Source organism: Nerophis lumbriciformis, linkage group LG39 (genome assembly GCF_033978685.3).
Source record: "Nerophis lumbriciformis linkage group LG39, RoL_Nlum_v2.1, whole genome shotgun sequence".
In the NCBI taxonomy this organism is placed as follows: Eukaryota; Metazoa; Chordata; class Actinopteri; order Syngnathiformes; family Syngnathidae; genus Nerophis; species Nerophis lumbriciformis.
In genome coordinates this window covers 21,607,297-21,628,367 of record NC_084586.2, presented here as the reverse complement: position 1 = coordinate 21,628,367, position 21,071 = coordinate 21,607,297, and the positions used below count along the sequence as shown (strand labels likewise).

The 21,071-nt window shown below is 32.8% G+C and overlaps 1 protein-coding gene across 1 annotated transcript in view; it reads right to left on the bottom strand.

Annotated features, from left to right (window-relative positions):
* slc27a4 (solute carrier family 27 member 4) overlaps positions 1-21,071 on the bottom strand; it is a 74,377-nt gene that overhangs the window by 19,717 nt on the left and 33,589 nt on the right. Inside the window, exons 8-9 of the mRNA XM_061931936.1 lie at positions 1,983-2,092; positions 1,704-1,913 (exon numbers count right to left, since the gene is read on the bottom strand). Coding sequence (XP_061787920.1) covers positions 1,704-1,913; positions 1,983-2,092 — 320 coding nt within the window. The remainder of the gene's footprint in view (positions 1-1,703; positions 1,914-1,982; positions 2,093-21,071) is intronic.

Genomic DNA, 21,071 nt, shown 5'->3' with positions numbered 1-21,071 from the left:
GATTCTGTCTGTGAAATCCGCTATATAAATAAATGGAAATTACCGGTACTTATTTTTACTGTAGGCTTTATATTTCTCGGTACGAGCGAAAGTTTGACAGACATAGCAACAGTAACTAATGGGGGCGGGGCTAAGCGGAACAAACTTTCGCGCGGATGGGTAGCAGGCTAATGTGTGGATCACAATTACACAAATATATACATTTGTGACTCGCACCTCAAAGGTCGTCGAGCCAGAGCCAGCGCCTGCAGAGAAACAAAAATGTGACGGGCACACACTGTGTCATTCACCGGGAAGCACTCGCGTCAAGGCAGCTCAGCCCCGAACTCAATGAGGTTTTAACATGTTGTGAGCGCGGTAAATTTGATCAAAACACGACCACTGAAAGTGCGACTGTTCTCTGCACTGTGTGAGGAAATGGGAGCTGATCATACAGCCGTGCTGTTTCACAGTGAAGCAAGGTGGCTCTCCCGGGGCAAAGTGCTGTCACTTGCCCTGTCTTGCCAAATGCATAGCTCCTCCTTTTTTTTTTGCAAAGATTGCAAAGTGGCACTTTTATTGTATTTATTATTGAACTTGATGCAAGTTATTTGATTTATTATTGAACTTGATGCAAGTTATAACACTTTTTTTGATTTATTATTGAACTTGATGCAAGTTATAACACTTTTGTTTTATTTATTATTGAACTTGATGCAAGTTATAACACTTTTTTTGATTTATTATTGAACTTGATGCAAGTTATTTGATTTATTATTGAACTTGATGCAAGTTATAACACTTTTATTTGATTTATTATTGAACTTGATGCAAGTTATAACACTTTTTTTTAATTGAACTTGATGCAAGTTATAACACTTTTGTTTTATTTATTATTGAACTTGATGCAAGTTATAACACTTTTTTTGATTTATTATTGAACTTGATGCAAGTTATTTGATTTATTATTGAACTTGATGCAAGTTATAACACTTTTTTGATTTATTATTGAACTTGATGCAAGTTATAACACTTTTTTTGATTTATTATTGAACTTGATGCAAGTTATAACACTTTTATTTGATTTATTATTGAACTTGATGCAAGTTATAACACTTTTTTTGATTTATTATTGAACGTGATGCAAGTTATAACACTTTTTTTGATTTATTATTGAACTTGATGCAAGTTATAACAGTTTTTTTGATTTATTATTGAACGTGATGCAAGTTATAACACTTTTTTTTGATTTATTATTGAACTTGATGCAAGTTATAACACTTTTGTTTTATTTATTATTGAACTTGATGGAAGTTATTTTATTTATTATTGAACTTGATGCAAGTTATACCACAGCTGCACAGTTATTTTATTTATTATTGAACTTAATGTTATTTTATGTTATTGAGTTCGAATGTATACAACTTGATGTTCAATAAATTTGAAAATGTTAAAGCTTGGCATTAGCGCTCTGTTGGGGCGATGGGGGCAGGTGGGGCTTGAAAACTCCCCCTTGTCCAAAGTGGGGGATGACAAAAAAAGTTTGAGAACCACTGCCTTAGATTGACATCACCTGGTACTTGACACATGCTAAGTGTTAGCATGCTAACTTTTTAAGTCAACTTTACAAGTGGATTGACATCACCTGGTACTTGACACATGCTAAGTGTTAGCATGCTAAGAGTTTTTGTTGCAAACCTTTGCATGCGATGCGTTCCTCCTACCTTGTTGTCAAAGTTGCCTAAGCTGCAGTTGCACTCGGTGGCTCCGTAGAATTCTGCTATCTGAGGAATGTGGAAGCGTGTCATGAACTCCTGCCATATGGACTGACGCAGGCCGTTACCCAGCGCCATGCGCACGCGGTGCCGCCGCTCCGTGTCGCGCACTGGCTGGTTGAGCAGGTAGCGGCAAATCTCTCCGATGTACTGGACGATCTGATGGCGGAGGAGAAGAGTGAGGAGGACGAGGACCACGCCAAATAGCGGAGCGCAGTGGCGGCTTACGGTGCACTTGTACTTGGCGCAGTCGTCCCAGAAACGAGAGGCGGAGAACTTCTTTCTGATGACCACAGTCATGCCGTGGATCAAACACTGGCCCACGCCCACGATGTTACCTGTCCACACAAACACACAACATGCTTTATTTCTTACCTGTCCACACAACATGCCTTATTTGTTACCTGTCCACACAACATGCCTTATTTCTTACCTGTACACACAAACACACAACATGCTTTATTTGGGATTGACAGCAGGCGTCATTTAACAAAGTATGTTTAATAAACATTTGCATCACGCAAAGACAAAGATGTAGATGGTATTACAAAGCTGACAAAGATGTAGATGACAAAGATGTAGATGGTAATAAAAAGCTGACAAAGATGTAGATGGTATTAACAAGCTGACAAAGATGTAGATGACAAAGATGTAGATGGTAATAAAAAGCTGACAAAGATGTAGATGGTATTAACAAGCTGACAAAGATGTAGATGACAAAGATGTAGATGGTAATAAAAAGCTGACAAAGATGTAGATGACAAAGATGTAGATGGTATTAACAAGCTGACAAAGATGTAGATGGTATTAAAAAGCTGACAAAGATGTAGATGGTAATAAAAAGCTGACAAAGATGTAGATGACAAATATGTAGATGGTATTAAAAAGCTGGCAAAGATGTAGATGACAAAGATGTAGATGGTATTACAAAGCTGACATAAGATGTAGATGGTATTACAAAGCTGACAAAGATGTAGATGACAAAGATGTAGATGGTATTAACAAGCTGACAAAGATGGAGATGGTATTAAAAAGCTGGCAAAGATGTAGATGACAAAGATGTAGATGGTATTAAAAAGCTGACAAAGATGTAGATGGTATTAAAAAGCTGACAAAGATGTAGATGGTATTAAAAAGCTGACAAAGATGTAGATGACAAAGATGTAGATGTTATTAAAAAGCTGACAAAGATGTAGATGACAAAGATGTAGATGGTAATAAAAAGCTGACAAAGATGTAGATGGTATTAAAAAGCTGACAAAGATGTAGATGGTATTAACAAGCTGACAAAGATGTAGATGGTATTAAAAAGCTGACAAAGATGTAGATGACAAAGATGTAGATGGTATTAAAAAGCTGACAAAGATGTAGATGGTAATAAAAAGCTGACAAAGATGTAGATGACAAAGATGTAGATGGTATTAACAAGCTGACAAAGATGGAGATGGTATTAAAAAGCTGACAAAGATGTAGATGACAAAGATGTAGATGGTATTAAAAAGCTGACAAAGATGTAGATGGTATTAAAAAGCTGACAAAGATGTAGATGGTATTAAAAAGCTGACAAAGATGTAGATGACAAAGATGTAGATGGTATTAAAAAGCTGACAAAGATGGAGATGGTATTAAAAAGCTGACAAAGATGTAGATGACAAAGATGTAGATGGTATTAAAAAGCTGACAAAGATGTAGATGGTATTAAAAAGCTGACAAAGATGTAGATGACATAGATGTAGATGGTATTAAAAAGCTGACAAAGATGGAGATGGTAATAAAAAGCTGACAAAGATGTAGATGACAAAGATGTAGATGGTATTAACAAGCTGACAAAGATGGAGATGGTATTAAAAAGCTGACAAAGATGTAGATGACAAAGATGTAGATGGTATTAAAAAGCTGACAAAGATGTAGATGGTATTAAAAAGCTGACAAAGATGTAGATGGTATTAAATAGCTGACAAAGATGGAGATGGTATTAAAAAGCTGACAAAGATGTAGATGACAAAGATGTAGATGGTATTAAAAAGCTGACAAAGATGTAGATGGTATTAAAAAGCTGACAAAGATGTAGATGACATAGATGTAGATGGTATTAAAAAGCTGACAAAGATGTAGATGGTAATAAAAAGCTGACAAAGATGTAGATGACAAAGATGTAGATGGTATTAACAAGCTGACAAAGATGTAGATGGTATTACAAAGCTGACAAAGATGTAGATGACAAAGATGTAGATGGTAATAAAAAGATGACAAAGATGTAGATGGTAATAAAAAGATGACAAAGATGTAGATGGTAATAAAAAGCTGACAAATATGTAGATGACAAAAGATGTAGATGTTATTAAAAAGCTGACAAAGATGTAGATGACAAAGATGTAGATGTTATTAAAAAGCTGACAAAGATGTAGATGGTAATAAAAAGCTGACAAAGATGTAGATGACAAAGATGTAGATGGTATTAAAAAGCTGACAAAGATGTAGATGGTATTAACAAGCTGACAAAGATGTAGATGGTAATAAAAAGCTGACAAAGATGTAGATGACAAAGATGTAGATGGTATTAACAAGCTGACAAAGATGTAGATGGTATTAAAAAGCTGACAAAGATGTAGATGAAAAAGATGTAGATGGTATTAAAAAGCTGACAAAGATGTAGATGGTATTAAAAAGCTGACAAAGATGTAGATGGTAATAAAAAGCTGACAAAGATGTAGATGACAAAGATGTAGATGGTATTAACAAGCTGACAAAGATGTAGATGGTATTACAAAGCTGACAAAGATGTAGATGACAAAGATGTAGATGGTAATAAAAAGATGACAAAGATGTAGATGGTAATAAAAAGATGACAAAGATGTAGATGACAAAGATGTAGATGGTATTAACAAGCTGACAAAGATGGAGATGGTATTAAAAAGCTGGCAAAGATGGAGATGGTATTAAAAAGCTGACAAAGATGTAGATGACAAAGATGTAGATGGTATTAAAAAGCTGACAAAGATGTAGATGGTATTAAAAAGCTGACAAAGATGTAGATGGTATTAAAAAGCTGACAAAGATGTAGATGACAAAGATGTAGATGTTATTAAAAAGCTGACAAAGATGGAGATGACAAAGATGTAGATGTTATTAAAAAGCTGACAAAGATGTAGATGACAAAGATGTAGATGGTATTAAAAAGCTGACAAAGATGTAGATGGTATTAAAAAGCTGACAAAGATGTAGATGACAAAGATGTAGATGGTATTAAAAAGCTGACAAAGATGTAGATGACAAAGATGTAGATGGTATTAAAAAGCTGACAAAGATGTAGATGGTAATAAAAAGCTGACAAAGATGTAGATGGTATTAACAAGCTGACAAAGATGTAGATGACAAAGATGTAGATGGTATTAAAAAGCTGACAAAGATGTAGATGGTATTAAAAAGCTGACAAAGATGTAGATGGTATTAAAAAGCTGACAAAGATGTAGATGACAAAGATGTAGATGGTATTAAAAAGCTGACAAAGATGTAGATGGTATTAAAAAGCTGACAAAGATGTAGATGACAAAGATGTAGATGGTATTAAAAAGCTGACAAAGATGTAGATGGTATTAAAAAGCTGACAAAGATGTAGATGGTAATAAAAAGCTGACAAAGATGTAGATGACAAAGATGTAGATGGTAATAAAAAGCTGACAAAGATGTAGATGGTATTAACAAGCTGACAAAGATGTAGATGGTATTAAAAAGCTGACAAAGATGTAGATGGTATTAAAAAGCTGACAAAGATGTAGATGACAAAGATGTAGATGGTATTAAAAAGCTGACAAAGATGTAGATGGTATTAACAAGCTGACAAAGATGTAGATGGTATTAAAAAGCTGACAAAGATGTAGATGAAAAAGATGTAGATGGTATTAAAAAGCTGACAAAGATGTAGATGGTATTAAAAAGCTGACAAAGATGTAGATGGTAATAAAAAGCTGACAAAGATGTAGATGACAAAGATGTAGATGGTATTAACAAGCTGACAAAGATGTAGATGACAAAGATGTAGATGGTATTAAAAAGCTGACAAAGATGTAGATGGTATTAACAAGCTGACAAAGATGTAGATGGTATTAAAAAGCTGACAAAGATGTAGATGAAAAAGATGTAGATGGTATTAAAAAGCTGACAAAGATGTAGATGGTATTAAAAAGCTGACAAAGATGTAGATGGTAATAAAAAGCTGACAAAGATGTAGATGACAAAGATGTAGATGGTATTAACAAGCTGACAAAGATGTAGATGGTATTACAAAGCTGACAAAGATGTAGATGACAAAGATGTAGATGGTAATAAAAAGATGACAAAGATGTAGATGGTAATAAAAAGATGACAAAGATGTAGATGACAAAGATGGAGATGGTATTAAAAAGCTGGCAAAGATGGAGATGACAAAGATGTAGATGACAAAGATGTAGATGGTATTAAAAAGCTGACAAAGATGTAGATGGTATTAAAAAGCTGACAAAGATGTAGATGGTATTAAAAAGCTGACAAAGATGTAGATGACAAAGATGTAGATGTTATTAAAAAGCTGACAAAGATGGAGATGACAAAGATGTAGATGTTATTAAAAAGCTGACAAAGATGTAGATGACAAAGATGTAGATGGTATTAAAAAGCTGACAAAGATGTAGATGGTATTAAAAAGCTGACAAAGATGTAGATGACAAAGATGTAGATGGTATTAAAAAGCTGACAAAGATGTAGATGACAAAGATGTAGATGGTATTAAAAAGCTGACAAAGATGTAGATGGTAATAAAAAGCTGACAAAGATGTAGATGGTATTAACAAGCTGACAAAGATGTAGATGACAAAGATGTAGATGGTATTAAAAAGCTGACAAAGATGTAGATGGTATTAAAAAGCTGACAAAGATGTAGATGGTATTAAAAAGCTGACAAAGATGTAGATGACAAAGATGTAGATGGTATTAAAAAGCTGACAAAGATGTAGATGGTATTAAAAAGCTGACAAAGATGTAGATGACAAAGATGTAGATGGTATTAAAAAGCTGACAAAGATGTAGATGGTATTAAAAAGCTGACAAAGATGTAGATGGTAATAAAAAGCTGACAAAGATGTAGATGACAAAGATGTAGATGGTAATAAAAAGCTGACAAAGATGTAGATGGTATTAACAAGCTGACAAAGATGTAGATGGTATTAAAAAGCTGACAAAGATGTAGATGGTATTAAAAAGCTGACAAAGATGTAGATGACAAAGATGTAGATGGTATTAAAAAGCTGACAAAGATGTAGATGGTATTAACAAGCTGACAAAGATGTAGATGGTATTAAAAAGCTGACAAAGATGTAGATGAAAAAGATGTAGATGGTATTAAAAAGCTGACAAAGATGTAGATGGTATTAAAAAGCTGACAAAGATGTAGATGGTAATAAAAAGCTGACAAAGATGTAGATGACAAAGATGTAGATGGTATTAACAAGCTGACAAAGATGTAGATGACAAAGATGTAGATGGTATTAAAAAGCTGACAAAGATGTAGATGGTATTAACAAGCTGACAAAGATGTAGATGGTATTAAAAAGCTGACAAAGATGTAGATGAAAAAGATGTAGATGGTATTAAAAAGCTGACAAAGATGTAGATGGTATTAAAAAGCTGACAAAGATGTAGATGGTAATAAAAAGCTGACAAAGATGTAGATGACAAAGATGTAGATGGTATTAACAAGCTGACAAAGATGTAGATGGTATTACAAAGCTGACAAAGATGTAGATGACAAAGATGTAGATGGTAATAAAAAGATGACAAAGATGTAGATGGTAATAAAAAGATGACAAAGATGTAGATGACAAAGATGTAGATGGTATTAACAAGCTGACAAAGATGGAGATGGTATTAAAAAGCTGGCAAAGATGGAGATGACAAAGATGTAGATGACAAAGATGTAGATGGTATTAAAAAGCTGACAAAGATGTAGATGGTATTAAAAAGCTGACAAAGATGTAGATGGTATTAAAAAGCTGACAAAGATGTAGATGACAAAGATGTAGATGTTATTAAAAAGCTGACAAAGATGGAGATGACAAAGATGTAGATGTTATTAAAAAGCTGACAAAGATGTAGATGACAAAGATGTAGATGGTATTAAAAAGCTGACAAAGATGTAGATGGTATTAAAAAGCTGACAAAGATGTAGATGACAAAGATGTAGATGGTATTAAAAAGCTGACAAAGATGTAGATGACAAAGATGTAGATGGTATTAAAAAGCTGACAAAGATGTAGATGGTAATAAAAAGCTGACAAAGATGTAGATGGTATTAACAAGCTGACAAAGATGTAGATGACAAAGATGTAGATGGTATTAAAAAGCTGACAAAGATGTAGATGGTATTAAAAAGCTGACAAAGATGTAGATGGTATTAAAAAGCTGACAAAGATGTAGATGACAAAGATGTAGATGGTATTAAAAAGCTGACAAAGATGTAGATGGTATTAAAAAGCTGACAAAGATGTAGATGACAAAGATGTAGATGGTATTAAAAAGCTGACAAAGATGTAGATGGTATTAAAAAGCTGACAAAGATGTAGATGGTAATAAAAAGCTGACAAAGATGTAGATGACAAAGATGTAGATGGTAATAAAAAGCTGACAAAGATGTAGATGGTATTAACAAGCTGACAAAGATGTAGATGGTATTAAAAAGCTGACAAAGATGTAGATGGTATTAAAAAGCTGACAAAGATGTAGATGACAAAGATGTAGATGGTATTAAAAAGCTGACAAAGATGTAGATGGTATTAACAAGCTGACAAAGATGTAGATGGTATTAAAAAGCTGACAAAGATGTAGATGACAAAGATGTAGATGGTATTAAAAAGCTGACAAAGATGTAGATGGTATTAAAAAGCTGACAAAGATGTAGATGGTATTAAAAAGCTGACAAAGATGTAGATGACAAAGATGTAGATGGTATTAAAAAGCTGACAAAGATGTAGATGGTATTAAAAAGCTGACAAAGATGTAGATGGTATTAAAAAGCTGACAAAGATGTAGATGGTATTAAAAAGCTGACAAAGATGTAGATGACAAAGATGTAGATGGTATTAAAAAGCTGACAAAGATGTAGATGGTATTAAAAAGCTGACAAAGATGTAGATGGTAATAAAAAGCTGACAAAGATGTAGATGACAAAGATGTAGATGGTAATAAAAAGCTGACAAAGATGTAGATGGTATTAACAAGCTGACAAAGATGTAGATGGTATTAACAAGCTGACAAAGATGTAGATGGTATTAAAAAGCTGACAAAGATGTAGATGACAAAGATGTAGATGGTATTAAAAAGCTGACAAAGATGTAGATGGTATTAACAAGCTGACAAAGATGTAGATGGTATTAAAAAGCTGACAAAGATGTAGATGACAAAGATGTAGATGGTATTAAAAAGCTGACAAAGATGTAGATGACAAAGATGTAGATGGTATTAAAAAGCTGACAAAGATGTAGATGGTATTAACAAGCTGACAAAGATGTAGATGATATTAAAAAGCTGACAAAGATGTAGATGGTAATAAAAAGCTGACAAAGATGTAGATGACAAAGATGTAGATGGTAATAAAAAGCTGACAAAGATGTAGATGACAAAGATGTAGATGGTAATAAAAAGCTGACAAAGATGTAGATGGTAATAAAAAGCTGACAAAGATGTAGATGACAAAGATGTAGATGGTAATAAAAAGCTGACAAAGATGTAGATGGTATTAACATGCTGACAAAGATGTAGATGACAAAGATGTAGATGGTATTAAAAAGCTGACAAAGATGTAGATGACAAAGATGTAGATGGTAATAAAAAGCTGACAAAGATGTAGATGGTATTAACAAGCTGACAAAGATGTAGATGGTATTAAAAAGCTGACAAAGATGTAGATGACAAAGATGTAGATGGTATTAAAAAGCTGACAAAGATGTAGATGGTATTAAAAAGCTGACAAAGATGTAGATGGTAATAAAAAGCTGACAAAGATGTAGATGGTAATAAAAAGCTGACAAAGATGTAGATGGTAATAAAAAGCTGACAAAGATGTAGATGGTAATAAAAAGCTGACAAAGATGTAGATGGTATTAACAAGCTGACAAAGATGTAGATGACAAAGATGTAGATGGTATTAAAAAGCTGACAAAGATGTAGATGACAAAGATGTAGATGGTAATAAAAAGCTGACAAAGATGTAGATGGTATTAACAAGCTGACAAAGATGTAGATGGTATTAAAAAGCTGACAAAGATGTAGATGACAAAGATGTAGATGGTATTAAAAAGCTGACAAAGATGTAGATGGTATTAAAAAGCTGACAAAGATGTAGATGGTAATAAAAAGCTGACAAAGATGTAGATGGTAATAAAAAGCTGACAAAGATGTAGATGACAAAGATGTAGATGGTATTAAAAAGCTGACAAAGATGTAGATGGTATTAAAAAGCTGACAAAGATGTAGATGGTAATAAAAAGCTGACAAAGATGTAGATGGTAATAAAAAGCTGACAAAGATGTAGATGGTATTAACAAGCTGACAAAGATGTAGATGACAAAGATGTAGATGGTATTAAAAAGCTGACAAAGATGTAGATGACAAAGATGTAGATGGTAATAAAAAGCTGACAAAGATGTAGATGGTATTAACAAGCTGACAAAGATGTAGATGGTATTAAAAAGCTGACAAAGATGTAGATGACAAAGATGTAGATGGTATTAAAAAGCTGACAAAGATGTAGATGGTATTAAAAAGCTGACAAAGATGTAGATGGTAATAAAAAGCTGACAAAGATGTAGATGGTAATAAAAAGCTGACAAAGATGTAGATGACAAAGATGTAGATGGTATTAAAAAGCTGACAAAGATGTAGATGGTATTAAAAAGCTGACAAAGATGTAGATGGTAATAAAAAGCTGACAAAGATGTAGATGGTAATAAAAAGCTGACAAAGATGTAGATGGTAATAAAAAGCTGACAAAGATGTAGATGGTAATAAAAAGCTGACAAAGATGTAGATGGTAATAAAAAGCTGACAAAGATGTAGATGGTAATAAAAAGCTGACAAAGATGTAGATGGTAATAAAAAGCTGACAAAGATGTAGATGGTAATAAAAAGCTGACAAAGATGTAGATGGTAATAAAAAGCTGACAAAGATGTAGATGGTATTAAAAAGCTGACAAAGATGTAGATGGTATTAAAAAGCTGACAAAGATGTAGATGGTATTAAAAAGCTGACAAAGATGTAGATGGTAATAAAAAGCTGACAAAGATGTAGATGGTATTAAAAAGCTGACAAAGATGTAGATGGTATTAAAAAGCTGACAAAGATGTAGATGGTAATAAAAAGCTGACAAAGATGTAGATGGTAATAAAAAGCTGACAAAGATGTAGATGGTAATAAAAAGCTGACAAAGATGTAGATGGTAATAAAAAGCTGACAAAGATGTAGATGGTATTAAAAAGCTGACAAAGATGTAGATGGTATTAAAAAGCTGACAAAGATGTAGATGGTAATAAAAAGCTGACAAAGATGTAGATGGTATTAAAAAGCTGACAAAGATGTAGATGGTAATAAAAAGCTGACAAAGATGTAGATGGTAATAAAAAGCTGACAAAGATGTAGATGGTATTAAAAAGCTGACAAAGATGTAGATGGTATTAAAAAGCTGACAAAGATGTAGATGGTATTAAAAAGCTGACAAAGATGTAGATGGTATTAAAAAGCTGACAAAGATGTAGATGGTATTAAAAAGCTGACAAAGATGTAGATGACAAAGATGTAGATGTTATTAAAAAGCTGACAAAGATGTAGATGACAAAGATGTAGATGGTAATAAAAAGCTGACAAAGATGTAGATGGTATTAAAAAGCTGACAAAGATGTAGATGGTATTAACAAGCTGACAAAGATGTAGATGGTATTAAAAAGCTGACAAAGATGTAGATGACAAAGATGTAGATGGTATTAAAAAGCTGACAAAGATGTAGATGGTAATAAAAAGCTGACAAAGATGTAGATGACAAAGATGTAGATGGTATTAACAAGCTGACAAAGATGGAGATGGTATTAAAAAGCTGACAAAGATGTAGATGACAAAGATGTAGATGGTATTAAAAAGCTGACAAAGATGTAGATGGTATTAAAAAGCTGACAAAGATGTAGATGGTATTAAAAAGCTGACAAAGATGTAGATGACAAAGATGTAGATGGTATTAAAAAGCTGACAAAGATGGAGATGGTATTAAAAAGCTGACAAAGATGTAGATGACAAAGATGTAGATGGTATTAAAAAGCTGACAAAGATGTAGATGGTATTAAAAAGCTGACAAAGATGTAGATGACATAGATGTAGATGGTATTAAAAAGCTGACAAAGATGGAGATGGTAATAAAAAGCTGACAAAGATGTAGATGACAAAGATGTAGATGGTATTAACAAGCTGACAAAGATGGAGATGGTATTAAAAAGCTGACAAAGATGTAGATGACAAAGATGTAGATGGTATTAAAAAGCTGACAAAGATGTAGATGGTATTAAAAAGCTGACAAAGATGTAGATGGTATTAAATAGCTGACAAAGATGGAGATGGTATTAAAAAGCTGACAAAGATGTAGATGACAAAGATGTAGATGGTATTAAAAAGCTGACAAAGATGTAGATGGTATTAAAAAGCTGACAAAGATGTAGATGACATAGATGTAGATGGTATTAAAAAGCTGACAAAGATGTAGATGGTAATAAAAAGCTGACAAAGATGTAGATGACAAAGATGTAGATGGTATTAACAAGCTGACAAAGATGTAGATGGTATTACAAAGCTGACAAAGATGTAGATGACAAAGATGTAGATGGTAATAAAAAGATGACAAAGATGTAGATGGTAATAAAAAGATGACAAAGATGTAGATGGTAATAAAAAGCTGACAAATATGTAGATGACAAAAGATGTAGATGTTATTAAAAAGCTGACAAAGATGTAGATGACAAAGATGTAGATGTTATTAAAAAGCTGACAAAGATGTAGATGGTAATAAAAAGCTGACAAAGATGTAGATGACAAAGATGTAGATGGTATTAAAAAGCTGACAAAGATGTAGATGGTATTAACAAGCTGACAAAGATGTAGATGGTAATAAAAAGCTGACAAAGATGTAGATGACAAAGATGTAGATGGTATTAACAAGCTGACAAAGATGTAGATGGTATTAAAAAGCTGACAAAGATGTAGATGAAAAAGATGTAGATGGTATTAAAAAGCTGACAAAGATGTAGATGGTATTAAAAAGCTGACAAAGATGTAGATGGTAATAAAAAGCTGACAAAGATGTAGATGACAAAGATGTAGATGGTATTAACAAGCTGACAAAGATGTAGATGGTATTACAAAGCTGACAAAGATGTAGATGACAAAGATGTAGATGGTAATAAAAAGATGACAAAGATGTAGATGGTAATAAAAAGATGACAAAGATGTAGATGACAAAGATGTAGATGGTATTAACAAGCTGACAAAGATGGAGATGGTATTAAAAAGCTGGCAAAGATGGAGATGGTATTAAAAAGCTGACAAAGATGTAGATGACAAAGATGTAGATGGTATTAAAAAGCTGACAAAGATGTAGATGGTATTAAAAAGCTGACAAAGATGTAGATGGTATTAAAAAGCTGACAAAGATGTAGATGACAAAGATGTAGATGTTATTAAAAAGCTGACAAAGATGGAGATGACAAAGATGTAGATGTTATTAAAAAGCTGACAAAGATGTAGATGACAAAGATGTAGATGGTATTAAAAAGCTGACAAAGATGTAGATGGTATTAAAAAGCTGACAAAGATGTAGATGACAAAGATGTAGATGGTATTAAAAAGCTGACAAAGATGTAGATGACAAAGATGTAGATGGTATTAAAAAGCTGACAAAGATGTAGATGGTAATAAAAAGCTGACAAAGATGTAGATGGTATTAACAAGCTGACAAAGATGTAGATGACAAAGATGTAGATGGTATTAAAAAGCTGACAAAGATGTAGATGGTATTAAAAAGCTGACAAAGATGTAGATGGTATTAAAAAGCTGACAAAGATGTAGATGACAAAGATGTAGATGGTATTAAAAAGCTGACAAAGATGTAGATGGTATTAAAAAGCTGACAAAGATGTAGATGACAAAGATGTAGATGGTATTAAAAAGCTGACAAAGATGTAGATGGTATTAAAAAGCTGACAAAGATGTAGATGGTAATAAAAAGCTGACAAAGATGTAGATGACAAAGATGTAGATGGTAATAAAAAGCTGACAAAGATGTAGATGGTATTAACAAGCTGACAAAGATGTAGATGGTATTAAAAAGCTGACAAAGATGTAGATGGTATTAAAAAGCTGACAAAGATGTAGATGACAAAGATGTAGATGGTATTAAAAAGCTGACAAAGATGTAGATGGTATTAACAAGCTGACAAAGATGTAGATGGTATTAAAAAGCTGACAAAGATGTAGATGAAAAAGATGTAGATGGTATTAAAAAGCTGACAAAGATGTAGATGGTATTAAAAAGCTGACAAAGATGTAGATGGTAATAAAAAGCTGACAAAGATGTAGATGACAAAGATGTAGATGGTATTAACAAGCTGACAAAGATGTAGATGACAAAGATGTAGATGGTATTAAAAAGCTGACAAAGATGTAGATGGTATTAACAAGCTGACAAAGATGTAGATGGTATTAAAAAGCTGACAAAGATGTAGATGAAAAAGATGTAGATGGTATTAAAAAGCTGACAAAGATGTAGATGGTATTAAAAAGCTGACAAAGATGTAGATGGTAATAAAAAGCTGACAAAGATGTAGATGACAAAGATGTAGATGGTATTAACAAGCTGACAAAGATGTAGATGGTATTACAAAGCTGACAAAGATGTAGATGACAAAGATGTAGATGGTAATAAAAAGATGACAAAGATGTAGATGGTAATAAAAAGATGACAAAGATGTAGATGACAAAGATGGAGATGGTATTAAAAAGCTGGCAAAGATGGAGATGACAAAGATGTAGATGACAAAGATGTAGATGGTATTAAAAAGCTGACAAAGATGTAGATGGTATTAAAAAGCTGACAAAGATGTAGATGGTATTAAAAAGCTGACAAAGATGTAGATGACAAAGATGTAGATGTTATTAAAAAGCTGACAAAGATGGAGATGACAAAGATGTAGATGTTATTAAAAAGCTGACAAAGATGTAGATGACAAAGATGTAGATGGTATTAAAAAGCTGACAAAGATGTAGATGGTATTAAAAAGCTGACAAAGATGTAGATGACAAAGATGTAGATGGTATTAAAAAGCTGACAAAGATGTAGATGACAAAGATGTAGATGGTATTAAAAAGCTGACAAAGATGTAGATGGTAATAAAAAGCTGACAAAGATGTAGATGGTATTAACAAGCTGACAAAGATGTAGATGACAAAGATGTAGATGGTATTAAAAAGCTGACAAAGATGTAGATGGTATTAAAAAGCTGACAAAGATGTAGATGGTATTAAAAAGCTGACAAAGATGTAGATGACAAAGATGTAGATGGTATTAAAAAGCTGACAAAGATGTAGATGGTATTAAAAAGCTGACAAAGATGTAGATGACAAAGATGTAGATGGTATTAAAAAGCTGACAAAGATGTAGATGGTATTAAAAAGCTGACAAAGATGTAGATGGTAATAAAAAGCTGACAAAGATGTAGATGACAAAGATGTAGATGGTAATAAAAAGCTGACAAAGATGTAGATGGTATTAACAAGCTGACAAAGATGTAGATGGTATTAAAAAGCTGACAAAGATGTAGATGGTATTAAAAAGCTGACAAAGATGTAGATGACAAAGATGTAGATGGTATTAAAAAGCTGACAAAGATGTAGATGGTATTAACAAGCTGACAAAGATGTAGATGGTATTAAAAAGCTGACAAAGATGTAGATGAAAAAGATGTAGATGGTATTAAAAAGCTGACAAAGATGTAGATGGTATTAAAAAGCTGACAAAGATGTAGATGGTAATAAAAAGCTGACAAAGATGTAGATGACAAAGATGTAGATGGTATTAACAAGCTGACAAAGATGTAGATGACAAAGATGTAGATGGTATTAAAAAGCTGACAAAGATGTAGATGGTATTAACAAGCTGACAAAGATGTAGATGGTATTAAAAAGCTGACAAAGATGTAGATGAAAAAGATGTAGATGGTATTAAAAAGCTGACAAAGATGTAGATGGTATTAAAAAGCTGACAAAGATGTAGATGGTAATAAAAAGCTGACAAAGATGTAGATGACAAAGATGTAGATGGTATTAACAAGCTGACAAAGATGTAGATGGTATTACAAAGCTGACAAAGATGTAGATGACAAAGATGTAGATGGTAATAAAAAGATGACAAAGATGTAGATGGTAATAAAAAGATGACAAAGATGTAGATGACAAAGATGTAGATGGTATTAACAAGCTGACAAAGATGGAGATGGTATTAAAAAGCTGGCAAAGATGGAGATGACAAAGATGTAGATGACAAAGATGTAGATGGTATTAAAAAGCTGACAAAGATGTAGATGGTATTAAAAAGCTGACAAAGATGTAGATGGTATTAAAAAGCTGACAAAGATGTAGATGACAAAGATGTAGATGTTATTAAAAAGCTGACAAAGATGGAGATGACAAAGATGTAGATGTTATTAAAAAGCTGACAAAGATGTAGATGACAAAGATGTAGATGGTATTAAAAAGCTGACAAAGATGTAGATGGTATTAAAAAGCTGACAAAGATGTAGATGACAAAGATGTAGATGGTATTAAAAAGCTGACAAAGATGTAGATGACAAAGATGTAGATGGTATTAAAAAGCTGACAAAGATGTAGATGGTAATAAAAAGCTGACAAAGATGTAGATGGTATTAACAAGCTGACAAAGATGTAGATGACAAAGATGTAGATGGTATTAAAAAGCTGACAAAGATGTAGATGGTATTAAAAAGCTGACAAAGATGTAGATGGTATTAAAAAGCTGACAAAGATGTAGATGACAAAGATGTAGATGGTATTAAAAAGCTGACAAAGATGTAGATGGTATTAAAAAGCTGACAAAGATGTAGATGACAAAGATGTAGATGGTATTAAAAAGCTGACAAAGATGTAGATGGTATTAAAAAGCTGACAAAGATGTAGATGGTAATAAAAAGCTGACAAAGATGTAGATGACAAAGATGTAGATGGTAATAAAAAGCTGACAAAGATGTAGATGGTATTAACAAGCTGACAAAGATGTAGATGGTATTAAAAAGCTGACAAAGATGTAGATGGTATTAAAAAGCTGACAAAGATGTAGATGACAAAGATGTAGATGGTATTAAAAAGCTGACAAAGATGTAGATGGTATTAACAAGCTGACAAAGATGTAGATGGTATTAAAAAGCTGACAAAGATGTAGATGACAAAGATGTAGATGGTATTAAAAAGCTGACAAAGATGTAGATGGTATTAAAAAGCTGACAAAGATGTAGATGGTATTAAAAAGCTGACAAAGATGTAGATGACAAAGATGTAGATGGTATTAAAAAGCTGACAAAGATGTAGATGGTATTAAAAAGCTGACAAAGATGTAGATGGTATTAAAAAGCTGACAAAGATGTAGATGGTATTAAAAAGCTGACAAAGATGTAGATGACAAAGATGTAGATGGTATTAAAAAGCTGACAAAGATGTAGATGGTATTAAAAAGCTGACAAAGATGTAGATGGTAATAAAAAGCTGACAAAGATGTAGATGACAAAGATGTAGATGGTAATAAAAAGCTGACAAAGATGTAGATGGTATTAACAAGCTGACAAAGATGTAGATGGTATTAACAAGCTGACAAAGATGTAGATGGTATTAAAAAGCTGACAAAGATGTAGATGACAAAGATGTAGATGGTATTAAAAAGCTGACAAAGATGTAGATGGTATTAACAAGCTGACAAAGATGTAGATGGTATTAAAAAGCTGACAAAGATGTAGATGACAAAGATGTAGATGGTATTAAAAAGCTGACAAAGATGTAGATGACAAAGATGTAGATGGTATTAAAAAGCTGACAAAGATGTAGATGGTATTAACAAGCTGACAAAGATGTAGATGATATTAAAAAGCTGACAAAGATGTAGATGGTAATAAAAAGCTGACAAAGATGTAGATGACAAAGATGTAGATGGTAATAAAAAGCTGACAAAGATGTAGATGACAAAGATGTAGATGGTAATAAAAAGCTGACAAAGATGTAGATGGTAATAAAAAGCTGACAAAGATGTAGATGACAAAGATGTAGATGGTAATAAAAAGCTGACAAAGATGTAGATGGTATTAACATGCTGACAAAGATGTAGATGACAAAGATGTAGATGGTATTAAAAAGCTGACAAAGATGTAGATGACAAAGATGTAGATGGTAATAAAAAGCTGACAAAGATGTAGATGGTATTAACAAGCTGACAAAGATGTAGATGGTATTAAAAAGCTGACAAAGATGTAGATGACAAAGATGTAGATGGTATTAAAAAGCTGACAAAGATGTAGATGGTATTAAAAAGCTGACAAAGATGTAGATGGTAATAAAAAGCTGACAAAGATGTAGATGGTAATAAAAAGCTGACAAAGATGTAGATGGTAATAAAAAGCTGACAAAGATGTAGATGGTAATAAAAAGCTGACAAAGATGTAGATGGTATTAACAAGCTGACAAAGATGTAGATGACAAAGATGTAGATGGTATTAAAAAGCTGACAAAGATGTAGATGACAAAGATGTAGATGGTAATAAAAAGCTGACAAAGATGTAGATGGTATTAACAAGCTGACAAAGATGTAGATGGTATTAAAAAGCTGACAAAGATGTAGATGACAAAGATGTAGATGGTATTAAAAAGCTGACAAAGATGTAGATGGTATTAAAAAGCTGACAAAGATGTAGATGGTAATAAAAAGCTGACAAAGATGTAGATGGTAATAAAAAGCTGACAAAGATGTAGATGACAAAGATGTAGATGGTATTAAAAAGCTGACAAAGATGTAGATGGTATTAAAAAGCTGACAAAGATGTAGATGGTAATAAAAAGCTGACAAAGATGTAGATGGTAATAAAAAGCTGACAAAGATGTAGATGGTATTAACAAGCTGACAAAGATGTAGATGACAAAGATGTAGATGGTATTAAAAAGCTGACAAAGATGTAGATGACAAAGATGTAGATGGTAATAAAAAGCTGACAAAGATGTAGATGGTATTAACAAGCTGACAAAGATGTAGATGGTATTAAAAAGCTGACAAAGATGTAGATGACAAAGATGTAGATGGTATTAAAAAGCTGACAAAGATGTAGATGGTATTAAAAAGCTGACAAAGATGTAGATGGTAATAAAAAGCTGACAAAGATGTAGATGGTAATAAAAAGCTGACAAAGATGTAGATGACAAAGATGTAGATGGTATTAAAAAGCTGACAAAGATGTAGATGGTATTAAAAAGCTGACAAAGATGTAGATGGTAATAAAAAGCTGACAAAGATGTAGATGGTAATAAAAAGCTGACAAAGATGTAGATGGTAATAAAAAGCTGACAAAGATGTAGATGGTAATAAAAAGCTGACAAAGATGTAGATGGTAATAAAAAGCTGACAAAGATGTAGATGGTAATAAAAAGCTGACAAAGATGTAGATGGTAATAAAAAGCTGACAAAGATGTAGATGGTAATAAAAAGCTGACAAAGATGTAGATGGTAATAAAAAGCTGACAAAGATGTAGATGGTATTAAAAAGCTGACAAAGATGTAGATGGTATTAAAAAGCTGACAAAGATGTAGATGGTATTAAAAAGCTGACAAAGATGTAGATGGTAATAAAAAGCTGACAAAGATGTAGATGGTATTAAAAAGCTGACAAAGATGTAGATGGTATTAAAAAGCTGACAAAGATGTAGATGGTAATAAAAAGCTGACAAAGATGTAGATGGTAATAAAAAGCTGACAAAGATGTAGATGGTAATAAAAAGCTGACAAAGATGTAGATGGTAATAAAAAGCTGACAAAGATGTAGATGGTATTAAAAAGCTGACAAAGATGTAGATGGTATTAAAAAGCTGACAAAGATGTAGATGGTAATAAAAAGCTGACAAAGATGTAGATGGTATTAAAAAGCTGACAAAGATGTAGATGGTAATAAAAAGCTGACAAAGATGTAGATGGTAATAAAAAGCTGACAAAGATGTAGATGGTAATAAAAAGCTGACAAAGATGTAGATGGTAATAAAAAGCTGACAAAGATGTAGATGGTATTAAAAAGCTGACAAAGATGTAGATGACAAAGATGTAGATGGTATTAACAAGCTGACAAAGATGTAGATGGTATTAAAAAGCTGACAAAGATGTAGATGGTATTAAAAAGCTGACAAAGATGTAGATGACAAAGATGTAGATGGTATTAACAAGCTGACAAAGATGTAGATGGTATTAAAAAGCTGACAAAGATGTAGATGGTATTAAAAAGCTGACAAAGATGTAGATGGTATTAAAAAGCTGACAAAGATGTAGATGACAAAGATGTAGATGGTATTAACAAGCTGTCAAAGATGTAGATGGTATTAACAAGCTGTCAAAGATGGGTGTAAGGTACACACTTCCAGTTCAAAGCCATATCACAAACAATGACACACACCTTTTCAGTGTCTTTGCACATGTTTTATGAATACCTGTTTCATTACGGCCACGTAGGAAAAAAGTAGCGGCTTATAGTGGGGAACTTACGGTAGTATCAATTAGGTCCAATTGAGTACAGACTGAACCTGCTCGGTGGTCTAGTGGTGAGAGTGTCCGCCCTGAGATCGCTAGGTGGTGAGTTCAAACTTACGGTGGTATCAATTAGGTCCAATTGAGTACAGACTGATTGGGTTAAATCACCAAAATGATTCCCGAGCGCAGCCACCGCTGCTGCTCACTGCTCCCCTCACCTCCCAGGGGGTGGAAAAAGGGGATGGGTCATTTCACCACACCAAGTGTGTGTGACTATCAGTGGTACTTTAACTTGAACTATTGAAGATAAACAACTTCTATCTGTGATTAATTACAATTAATCAGACAAAACGTGATTCAAAGGAATTAAATATTTAAATTGTTTGACAGCCCTAATTGATACTTCCGTAAGTTTCCGATTATAACCCACTACTTTTTTCCTACGCTTTGAACCCTGCGGATAATCTATGGA